The sequence below is a fragment of the Cyrtonyx montezumae genome, unplaced genomic scaffold (genome assembly GCF_038088225.1).
Source record: "Cyrtonyx montezumae isolate F1298 unplaced genomic scaffold, pur_monq_1.0 scaffold_4, whole genome shotgun sequence".
Lineage (NCBI taxonomy): Eukaryota > Metazoa > Chordata > Aves > Galliformes > Odontophoridae > Cyrtonyx > Cyrtonyx montezumae.
The window spans coordinates 6,840,907-6,853,538 of NW_027072045.1; the positions used below are offsets into that span (position 1 = coordinate 6,840,907).

A 12,632-nucleotide genomic window follows, 5' to 3' on the forward strand; every position below is an offset into this window, starting at 1 on the left:
TTCTGGCCTTTAGAATAGCAATGACAGGCAAGATGTAGAAGTATAGGCAAGCTGGGAAGAGAATAAGAGGTGGAAACAGCTGAATTTTTATATGGCAGTGGGTATTCACATCAAAAGTTGCAGAAGTTTCTGTCAGACAACAAGAATTCTCAATCCACATCCTGCTGTTAAGGGAAACTGAAGCCAATCCATATCATACAAAAGTTAGCCACACACTCAGAACAGAATTCTAAAGTTTGGACAAAGAAACACATTCCAGTTAAGGATAGCATTTGCATAAGTGAATAAAAATAAAATTAATCACGTAAAATATAGTCACTTTGACAATGGCTAAACTCAAGCATGCAACTAAAAGTTTTCCAGAAGATCCCATCAACTACAGTGAATTATTGGCTTTATTCTTTTTTCATTCACTGATTTTGGATATAAAAAGAAAAAAAAAATTGCCTAGAAGTTTTATTTCTCATAGACCTATGCTGATTATAAGTATACTATTGTTTGTTCACTTGTTTGTCCTCAGTATTTTCCTTCCTTCTGAGCAATAACTACTAGCATGATGTAGAAAACAAGATTAATCTTCACTTCAAGAAGAAGCAAATACAGAAATTATAGAGGCATACAGAAATTACAGAGGCAATACAGAAAGTTCCTACAGAGTAGTGAAATAAGTACAGAAGAACAGCATCCAAATATGTATGTACTACAAAAGCAAAACATTCTTGTACAAATAATAGTCAATATTAAAGAAATGCTTTAAAATACATACTTTAAAACACAAGAAATGAAAGCAGCGCTTTATGACAAATTTTAATACATGATTTAGCAGGTAATGAACAGAGCTGATAAGCAATTGTCACTGAAATCTCAGGTCAGTCAGTTAATCATAAATTAACAAATCATTTCTCATTATGATACATTAACCACTAAGTGTAAGACAGACAGAATTCTGCTATTTTAATTAGTGCACATTCCTTACCTTCAGATATAATAGTTCATATGCTACACTTTTAAGTATTAGAAGATTTATCATTTCAAAACAAGATCTTTAAAATCTTTTAAAATTTGTCAGAAGACAAATATTGGTAGTGAGCTAAAGGTGAATACAGTACAATTTGTCTCCAATATGATTTATAGACCCAACCTGTAACATGATAGCAAAAAATAAGGTTTTTCTTGGAGGTGCCTGAGGTCTACAAATCTCATTACTGTCATTTCTTTTCCACCTCTTAAATGTAATAGCTTTTATTTTTAAGTGGCTAAACAAATATTGACAGACATATCCAAAATAGCTTCTTTAGCACTCTCCATACTTCTCATGTACTCGTTACCTATCTTTCATTCCGTATAATTTATAAAACAAACAGATAAGAAAAATCTCTGAACAATGAAATTTCTGGTTTAAAGGAGTGAGAAGGTACCATGAAGCCAAACAACAAATGAAAATTCATTTATTTGGTTTGCATTATCTTCTGATCTTAGTTTTAAGGATTATTTTCAATTTGGGCTATTTTGTATAAAATATCAACAATTACAACAGCATGTTTGAAATTAAATATTTAAAAATCAACCTCCCATTTGAAGCATTAAAAATGAACTTGTCTGTGAAAAAAAAGAAGCAAAAAAATTTTACAACTGGCAAGAGGAGTAAGCGTAGGGATATGACAGCACCTGTAATATAGTACCTGTCTCTTTTGTTCTGTATAGCACACTATCCAGATGCAAACCATTAGAGGTAGAAATAAATACTAGTAAAGAAAAAAAATGAAATTCATTTATTAGGTAGATCAGGCCTCAGAGATTCTAAAACAAAACTTTTGCGTGCATTCTGAATGGATGCTACTATATAATCAGAGACACATCTTTATGCAAATATAAATTGCAGGTTGGGACAGTGTTAGGAAATAACAGACAAATGGATTCAGTCTCAGATTGAGCAGATACGTGCAATAGTCAAAAGAGATAAAAGTGTTCTTCAGCATCATGTTTTTTTATGATTAAAACTGCTATTTAATGTTGATATTGGCTCAGCAAAATCGGCACATCTCTCTAAGGGATTTCTGCACATGTGTAATAAGCATTCCTATGCCTTCCAGTCTTTCATGATGACTATCAGAAATGTAATGCTTTAAAAGTTAATTTGCCCAAGGCACCTTTTCTGCAACTATGCAGGACATGGAGACAACATGTGTCCTATTCAGGACGTGGAGACAACACGTGCTCTATAGTTTATGATACTCTGGAGAGCTTCTGTGCATCATGCCCCAGGGAGGCGTACCAGCTAAGCCATTCACAACGTCCTCAGAAAACGCTATTGTTTGGTATATGTGCATTTTCCTATTCTGTCTTTTAAGCAATGGTGCAATTATACACTCTTTTTGTTTACATACAGAGGTATAATGCAATGACTTGGTCCTTGCCTCTAACTTTGAAGTAACTTCCAGTAGAGTTTAATTTGCTTCCTCCTGTAACAACCAGAGAAGCCCAGGGGGGCATTTCACTTTTCAAAGTATCAATAGGCCCCAGCTTCAGAAAAATATTCCCAAGAAAAATATTTAGTTTTTCAGAGGCAACAAAATTACCACACAACGTGTAAACAGCATTTAAGTACTGAACATCAGAAATATGAGTACTCACAGTAACATGTTCCCCTAAGCGGATTTCCAAGATACCTATTTTCAGAGTCACAGCTGCAGGGGGGAAAAAAAGACAAAAGCAAACATTCCCATTAAATACAGCATAGTTTTAATACAAACGCAGCTAGAATATTTATTCCCAACAGCACAAGCTTGATTAGTAGCTGCATAGGGAAATAAAAAGTGTAGGATGTATTTCTTAATCAGGATGAGCTACTTTCTGAAAGCAGCTCTCTTCTTGCAGAAGTAACCAAGAGCGATGAGGCTCTTCAGTAGGGACTTCAGTCATGCTTAAAGTGGGCACCTGCTGCAGGCCTCAGTGGTTTTTGTCTACTGTAGGATAACGGGGAGGAGGGCAGGGAGGCTGAGCACATTATCTGCCATTACCCACCCTGCCTCAGGGACTGCTCACCCACCCCCTGGCTGCCATCAATTGATCCCTCCACTGGCTCCTTCCAAGGAGACTGCATTGATCAGGCAGCTGTTCACTGGAGAAACTGTTCACAAATAAATCTCCCCCTAACATGCACAGACCCGAAACACGATCAGAGCAGGCTCTGCACCCTCACATAACATTCCACATTCCAACAAGCCACTCTTCAGTGATGGAATATACATCCTCAGCTTCAAACACATAATTTCCAATTCTTTTATATGAAAGTAACAAAATACCCCAAATCATAAAATAATGGCTGTGCTTTCACAGCACCTAAGAGAATCTAGATGTGCTCCAAAGCTACACAGCCTGCTCTAGAGAGGCTAATACTAAACTATTAACTGTAACTAGACCGAGGTATCCTGTTCTGGGGCCAGAAATTACACCCATGTACATAGCACATTGGCGTTTCAGAGGCAGTTGACCATGCACAGGGCACTAGGTAAAATACTGAATACAACACACTGCATCCAGACTGTTGCTGCTGGTAAAAAAAATAAACCAAACCAAAACACATGAAAAGAACTGGAAAAATACCTTTCTTATATGTATTTTTCAGATGCATCAAACTTCCTATGGAATATCATAGTGATCAGATTGAGTTATAAAACATTTATCTAAAAACATCTTGTACTTTAATAGAAAATAACTATCTTGCTCTAGGTTTTCTTGTCTGTTTTACAGAAGTCACCAGAAAAATTATAATTTCCTATTAAATATACAGAATGCTTCATAAAACAAAGAGAAAACTTATCACTACCTATTAAATTTCATGGAAATATTTTCCCACAGGAAATCTGGTTCAGTTAATGCCTTGGACTGTTCTTTCATTACTTTGTTCTCTCAGATAAACTTGAACTGCATAGAGTTTTTGCTGGTTATGCTGTTTTACTTGTAAGTAATATAAAAAAAACTTCCTTATTTTAGTGTCATACGAACTTATGTGCAAGCTGTACAATAAAGCCTGCCTTTCTGTTGTTCTCTTCAACAGTCAAACCCATTGTTTATTACCACGGTCATGATTTAAAAACAGGTAGAGCACAGTTCACTCCTACCACAGAGTGAGACTTCTTTATTTCTTGAAAATCACTACTGAAGAATAAATAATTAAATAAAAAGCTGTTTCCATACAGCTTCCTTCCATCATTCAGCTGCCTTTCCAACTAGATGAAACCACCTCCTGTGCATCAGTAATTATCAGAAACTAAGGACTTCCAGAATCAGATACACCTTTTTTAATATTTCACACATTTTACTCATCTTTATATCTATACTACAGAAGAAGAAATAGGGAAAAGAGAAAACAATAGCTAAGAATACATAAAATAGAATAACCCATAAAAAATCAGCATAATTTACCACAGGTTTTACTACATAAGGAAACACGCAAAAGAAAGATTGATACAAAAATTATTAGGTATGTAATACTTTGCCGTATACAAGAATTCATTCAAACCCCAATAATCATTAATTCCCTGATAATTTTAGACATGACCTTCACAAAACTTGAAGAGTAGAAAGGCAATACAATTTTACAGCTAACCATTTCAGCATACAGCATGATGAAATAATAAATTATGCATAATATTTTTAAGTGAATTATAATACAGTAAAGAATTTTGATATGCTATCACATTTATTAAACTTCCTGTACCGTGGACCATGAAGAAGACATTTTACTCTAGTTAGCAATCAAGTTAGCTTTGGGTATCCAGCTTACTGGCCATAAGAAGATGGTATGTGAGCACAAAGAGCTGCTGAATTGGGATGTACTAGATCACCCTGTGCTGAATACTAGGGGTAGTATGAACAAGAACCTTCCCACCCTGTCCAAAGCCATGCAGCTCTGTTACATCACCACAGTGTGAGAGGAAAGAGGAACCTCTCCATGGGCAGGAGCTGTGCAGCATTCTGGGGAATATCTATCTAGAGATCACCCTGAGTCTGGGTTCCCAGCATCTGAAGTGACATAAGCTTTTCCTGATACACGTACTCCTCGTTTTCATTCAACTTATTAAAGCACTTTTTTTATTATGCTATTCATTGTCAGGCCTTTCTTATTGAAATATAAGGTAAAAAAAAAAAAAAAAACCTCCATCATCCCTTCTTATACTTCCTCTCTGTCCCCTGATGCAAAACAATTTCATAACATTTATTAGTAGTAGCACGAGGTGGAGTTCTTATGAATTAAGGAAATCTGCTTTAACCAGAATGAAATATACTATTTAAACACTTCATTTGCAGCACAGTAAGGAGATAAAACTACATCTAAAATTACTCATGTGAGTATATATACTAAGTTCTGACTAAATTTAGTTTTGTCTTTAAATCCAACCATACTTCATTAAGCATATCTATTGCTCTGCTTTAGTCACTAATTATGTTTTCAATTACAAAATTTTCTATTTCCTGAATTATTTCCTTATGAGCTTTCCTTGTAATAGTTTTTGTACATTTTCCAAAGGAAAGTACACATTTGAGCATATCTGAAGCATAATATATGGTTCAAATATGTGAATTGGGAGTTATAATATGTGCTGTGAGGCTATGATCATTTGCTTTAACTGGCAATAATGAACAAGTAGCTCTTATCTGGCCTGACTCCAGAGACCCAGCTCCCATTTACAAGTACAAATGGAGGCATTTCCTAACAGGTTACATGCAAGTTGTCTGGTTTGGTTCAGTACAAAAGCGTTCATCAGCACTACTGACCCCACGGCCAGCTATTAACAGTTATCCTCCAACCTCTCTCTCAATTATCCTTTCAAAACTGAACCATTTTCTTCCTCTTGGAAGAAAGTTTGTACTTCCTGGAAGTTCAAACTAAAAAGTTATGGACAAATGCATAAACAGTAATATTGCTCATGTTTACTATCAAGTTAATGGTAATTTCTGGCTTTTTCTTCAAACGTAAGAAGTATTTTCAAGAGCATATTATCGCTAAGTTTCACAGACTTTGTTTTTCTTTTAATGGGTGAAAGGTTTTTATTTTATTTGTAAAAATGCTTTATAAATGGCTTGATGTTGAAGATTAGCAATATGTTTGATTTTGTGCACTGTAACAACGTTTTTCAACCTTAAGAAAGCTAAGGAAGTTGCAAGTGTGTAAGTCTAATTTTACTGTATGGTATATATTGGTATTTCCCTCAAGCAAGTACCATCAGGTCTCTCACCTAAATAAAACTGTCAGAATATGACACCAACAAGGATCTACAGCTCTCAAGACTAATGATTTGATCAGGCAGAACTTCATAATATTGCATCTACACTTTGATCACAAAGGCAGGATTTTCTGTAGTTCCACTGCTACAACTGATTGGCGTTTCTTTTCAATTAAAAATTAAGGAAAAAAGAAAGAAGGAAAAGTGAAAGAGGAACCTAAGTACTGCTGGTCTTTCCTCTATTTGTATTTGTTTTTAATGCCAGATTCTGAGGGAGGACAAAATGTAAGTCACATCACACTATGGCCCTTCTGGGGCTGTTCTATCTTTTTCTGGCTTAGGTACAGACAACTACTGAAGAGCAATGACCCAAAATTCATACTGTGTTCCTTCAATTCTAAGATTTGTGATAGGTGAAAACTGACACAGAATCTGGGGAAGAACTATCACATTTCTGACCTGCAGCTGGTCACAGAGAGCTCTCAGACTGATCTCAGCCTTGAACTACTAACAGGTTCCTGACTGATAACGACTAATGGCCATAGTAGGCTATTCCATAGCCCTGATCAGTGGCTTGCACCAGCTTTTAGATGAGTAAGCTAAGCTACACCATCTTTTATTTGACTTTACTAAAAAGTGATACCAATCCAAATAGATACAGAAATAGCTATTAAGAGTAGAACACACAGAAGTATATGGGTGGTTGGAGAAATCATGAAGATAAATATAAATGGTCATTCTTCTCTGATCCCCTTACTATGAAGGGCTTCAAACTCCATTAGCCCATTAAAGTCCAAAGTCTAGTAAATTTACTTGAGCTGACACTAATACTCCATTACGAAGTGCCAAATAAGTGGAAATAAACGTTACTGTTTATGTTGTTACAACAACTGTATATCTGCCAATACTTCTGCTACTGGCTGGCTCAACTAATAAAGTTATCATGCCCTTAAGAAGAAAAATTAAAATAAATGGTTGTAAAAGGGAAAGTGACTGAAAAAAAAAATCACAATACAGCCTCATGGCAGGTTACTGCAAAGTACTTTACAACAGAAGTCCTGGCCTGTCACTTGAAACAAAGTCCAAACTTTATGCTGGTTTTGATGAGCGTGCTGCAGAGAACTACCATGTACAGCAGTGCCAAACAGTTTTTAAATCTGCAAGTCATCCCAATGACTTCCCAAAGAGCGATGCAAATAAAGCACTCTTCAAGACAATAGGTACAAAATCACCCTAAACACTGACAGATCAATGACAAAAAACAAATATGTTAGCTACTAACTTGCAACAGATTGGAATTCTATCATACCAGATGGGAGTGACTACGAAAGACAAAGGCTCTCCTCAAAAAGCAATTTTATCATTCCACACAGCATATTAAGTACCCAACCCCTCACAAACAAAAGTATAAGAGAACAGTTTTGCTTATTATTTGCAATTACCTCCAAAGTTTTGCAGTCAAACTAGATGTTTAAACCAGTTGTCGCCAGAATTACCTGGAATGTAAATATTTCACTAGGTATGATCAGTTATTTCACAGAAATTAAAGTACTTTCTTTTCTTCCTGGCTATGACAAGGATGACAAACTTGTCCAAATATTTTCACTATTAATATATTTCAAAGTATTCAAAAATGTTATACCTTTCCTGTGGTACTCTGCAGAAGAACAGACATGCCTTTTAGATTTATTTTTTTTTTTAACCTTTCAGTGTAAAATTTGGTATATATTAAAAAAAAATACATGTAAAAAAGTAAAATACATACTCCAGTATGTATTTGTTAAACTGCCATAACGTAGTCCTGAGCAGACAGCATGAACACCTGAAGTATGCTACGTCCATGAGGTCATGCTAAACAAAACACACAAGGCTGAAAAATTAAACAGTAACCAGCTATCTATTATGTTCTACCTAAATAGTAAAAGTATTTGCTTGCTAGCCATAAGCCCCTGAAGATTTATGTAATTATATGACTGACCACTTGTTTCTGTGTTAAAGTCTGTTAAAAAAAATAAGGGAAAAATGCTGTAAAAGGATGCTTTAGTACATGCTTTGGACTGATTAATGAGACAGATTAATGAGAAAAATATATATATATCAAGATTACAGAGTACTGAAATTTACTAAACAGGGACCTTTTTTGACGTCAGAGGTAAATGAAGAGAACCCAGGAGGCATCCAAAAATCCTGTTTGGTAATCCAGACATACGGCAGAGATGGGATATTACTGATGCAGAGATTGTGTGGGAACAGTTACAGCATAATCTCTTCACAAGTCTCTATTTCACCATCCTTGAGCACTTCTATTTTCTATCCATCATTTTCTGACTGTCTGTTGGGTTTGCTTCTTAACTCAAGCCTGCATAGGATAATAAGCTACAATTACATTAACCGCCTTTCATCTCAGTTTGAATTAAATTTGTTCTGCATGCCAGCATGAAAATCTGTCCCAAGTCATTTTGCTTAAGTCAAAGAATAATAAACTGCCTCAGTCTAATAATATGGCCAGTGGTTTTAATATTATGAAATATTCAGATTATTTTTTTTTCCCCAGAGAGATAAGTTCAGAATTAGTTCCCAGGATGAAAAGGTTCAGTTAAAATATTTGTCAGAAATATATATATATATATTCTACATTATGATGATTTCAAAAATATTTTAAATCGAATCCTACCCTGAATTGTTTTCATCTCTTCTATCATTATTGTTTTTAGATCAAGTGTCTAATTTATGCAAAATACTATAATTTATAATATTGCACACCAATCAGAAAAACAAAATAGTTTTACATCACTTGAAACAATTTTGATGGGAAACAATGTACTTATCACATTTTCCATAAATAAAGGAGAGAAATCATCTTATGGAGCAGTGGAGAAATGCATTCTGAAAAAAAAAAAATGTTTCTTCTGGCAAGAAGGGACTGGAAAAAATCCAAATAATTCACTCTGATTATATAATGCTTTCAGACTGTTCTGATGCATTACAGCAAACACTTTAACCTTGGTTCATATCTACACGTTTAATTTTAAAATTCTCAAATGACCATTATGAGATAAGCTTAAAAAATATGTTATCTTTTGTTCTACAATTTTAATCCATTCATCTTTACTGGTACTTCCATTTTTTCCTCACAGATTTTTAGTTTTAATGGAAATATAACTGAAAATATTTTGTGATCCCAGAGTTTCACCTCAAAGGTGGCTTTGAAAGAGTCCTAAACCACAAGACATTTTTTAAACAAAATATTTTATAAGCAATCTTGTTTTCATTGATTGAAATAATCAAGAATATAATACCAAGAAGAGTAAATATTTAAAACAAAACTATTAATCTCTAAAGCAGGAAAAAAATAAAAAGTATAGCAAAGGTTAAAAAAAATTCAGTAACAAAAATGATGAAAAAAATATATAACTTTATATACTTTTATTCATTCTACTCCAAAAGCAGAGATGGAAAATGTGTTTGATTTAATATATGTCAGGATGATTTAAATAAAACCAGTTGAAAAAAATCCTTAAGTTGAATTCTTATTGAACAAATAAACGCAATTTCTAAAAATAAAATAAGAAATAATGATTATCTTTCCCAAAGAATGGATTTACTCCATTCCCACTTCTTAATCTTAGAAGAATTTTAGTTTTGCATGGATGTCACTGAACAGAAGTAAAATTCTTCAGCTGTTTAGATGTGCCGTTATCTCTGCTTTTCTTCATAAATATAAAAGAGGTAATATTTCTCTTTAACATGAAGAACTGATTGCCTTAATTTATTCATTTATTCTTTTTATTTTTTATCTTTTTTTCAGTCATCATTTGTTACCTTCAGCCTAACCTCAGACTTTCTTTATCAACTCCAGAAATCAAAAAGAAGAAAGAGAAGGGAAACGAATGAATAAGCAAAATATCAGGACAGGATGGGAGGAACTTTTGAACTACTTTTGTGAAAACATTGCTATCATTCTCTACGTGATAATTTGCAGTTATTATCCCAGGAGTAGAATAAAACAGAAGTATACCATGTGGTCTTTGATGCACACCAAATCAGGAAACATTCCCTCTTAAACTTCAGTATCAAGGCCTTGTTGTGCTGCTAAATATTTATCTTGACCCAGGCCCAAATCCGTGATTAAACCAAGACTGGATGTACGAAAAGATAAAATGACCTAAACAAGAACGGGATTACAGAGTCATTTTGAAGCATCTGTTAAGAAGTAATTGTTGCCCTCATCTCCTTCTGGATTCCATAAGAACTCATTCTCAAGCCAATTTTATTTATTTATTTATTTAAAGTTAAACCTCCTTTATGAAAAGTGATTTGTTAAATCTCTTTCAACATCTCTGACTGTTCATTTCACTTGTAATTCTTGTTGCTTTTCTGTGAGCTGCCCAACAACTTATCCTTGGGGATAGTAAGCCCTTTGGAGATGTTTGCAATCCCACTGCTGTCTATTTGGCCTCCTGCTTAAATTTAATAGTACTCCATTTCTCATACCTCTGTGTAACAGTAAATGAAAACACTGTAGTTGCATTTTCACATCTGATTATAATCTTGCTTTGATTTTAAATCAGACTCTCACTATTTAAAACAGCTTTTTCAGGTGAAGTGTTTACTTTTGACTTTGTTCTTTTTTTAAATTGCTGAAGAAATTCCTCTTCTTGTAATACCAAAATAATACATAGAGCTGCAGAACTAAAGCTGTAAATCAATCCTTCTGAAGTGATAATCTAATAAACCACTCAGGCATCACTGTTGAAGTTTAGGATATCATCAGGGCTCTTGGATTACTTTATGCCTTCATAATCAAGCTCTCCAGCCCCCATTATCTCATAGACTTGATAAAGAACTCCACCTTTTCCCCTCACTCCCAACTCAGTCACAGAATAATAGAGATCAAAGCATGCAAAGGTTATGCAGCTTAATTTCTATTCTGTACTTTCTAAAGATGGTTCTTCAGTACAAAATATAAAAAGAATAAGGTACCATTTCTGATGTTAAGAATTTATTATCTTTTAGATGGTGAGATAGGATAAGATCCATGCTGCTTGTTGTCTCCCTATTTTTATTTGCCAAAAATACCTTGCAGATTATGAAAAATTTGGTTTTCATATCAATTTTTGTTAGATTATAAAAGGTAAAATATTACAGATATTTTTTGATAATAATGTATATTCTAAGGCAAAGTTATATGCTTGCACATCCAGTATTGATTGTTTTCTTTAAAACATTGCACAGAGTATTCCTATCTTCATAACAGAATGAAAAAGAGCATATCATTTCAGTTAGCCCATTATTCAGGCATTAAAGCTTTCTAAGCACTACCTATTGAGTATGGACCACAGAGACAACTGAGCACAAGGTCTTCTGCTGCAGCTGCACACCTGAGATGGAAAGCAGATCCAATATATAAGAAAGGCTGCATGGCTTCAAAATGTTTGCACATTTTCCTATAGAAGAAAACACGTCTGTTGTAACTGGAAGGCTACCCAAAGTTAGGATTCTCTCTAAGCATAATTTAGCACTGTGCCATTTATTGGCTTACTCTATGCAATTATCAGAAACTTCATGAATAAGAGAAATTAAATGTAATGCATTTCTAACTCCTATGTCTTAATACCAAAATAGAGTTTTTTGTTCTATCTATGCATAATTTTAATACTTTATGTGGAATTTTCTTTCTAACATGCTCAACAGCTACTGAAGCAATTTTAAATTAATAACTGGCAACAAATTGAAGGAAAACGGTTTTAACTTCACCTCTAGAAATACACCAATTGCAGCTAAATTTTCATCTATATGTAAAGGTATACAATTGACTAAAAGGGAAAACAGAAAATGAAAACAGCAGTAGGAAGATGCATATTACTTCTATTAGCAACCATAAGAGCAGAAGAAAAGCAATCTTTCCATCACCAGGAGATTTTTACAAACAAATGGTGTCACTGGTACTCCTATGACCTAGCATTTCCTTATTTCTGTATGAAAACCAGCTCTGTTCTTCTTTCTTAGTGAATAAAACCAATAAATACGTCAGCTTAGGCTTATGATATATCTATCAATAAAGGGATAATTCAAATTCAGGGAGAAATAGCTTTATTTCCTTTATTGCTTTGTAAGATTTTGAAAATGTATTCAGAAGTAAAAACTAGAAATGATACTTTCTGCAAGTGCTGAGCATTCCATACCATCAACATTAAAAGGCATTATTTTAATTTCAAACTTCACTGTGTGCCAATATCTTACAGAGTGCTCTGTGCTACCACCAGTATTTTCTTTTACCACTGCTACGCAACTGTTGTACTAGATTAATGATGAACTGATTAAAACTGGTGTATATTTCAATGATAACAATTATTGTATCAATTGCTAATTACCATACTAATGGCTTATCAGGTATATATT

General features: G+C 34.1%; 2 protein-coding genes across 4 annotated transcripts in view; both read right to left on the reverse strand.

Annotated features, from left to right (window-relative positions):
* ATRNL1 (attractin like 1) overlaps window positions 1–12,632 on the reverse strand; it is a 412,107-nt gene that overhangs the window by 265,922 nt on the left and 133,553 nt on the right. For 2 of the 3 annotated variants that reach the window (XM_065746006.1, XM_065746007.1), the window contains exon 21: window positions 2,635–2,687. The exons of the other annotated variant lie outside the window; for it this stretch is intronic. In XM_065746006.1, the coding sequence (XP_065602078.1) occupies window positions 2,635–2,687 (53 nt within the window). The remainder of the gene's footprint in view (window positions 1–2,634; window positions 2,688–12,632) is intronic. 3 annotated transcript variants of the gene reach the window in all.
* The window catches only part of TRUB1 (TruB pseudouridine synthase family member 1), a 425,822-nt gene that overhangs the window by 199,141 nt on the left and 214,049 nt on the right, over window positions 1–12,632 (reverse strand). The gene's annotated exons all lie outside the window — the stretch shown is intronic.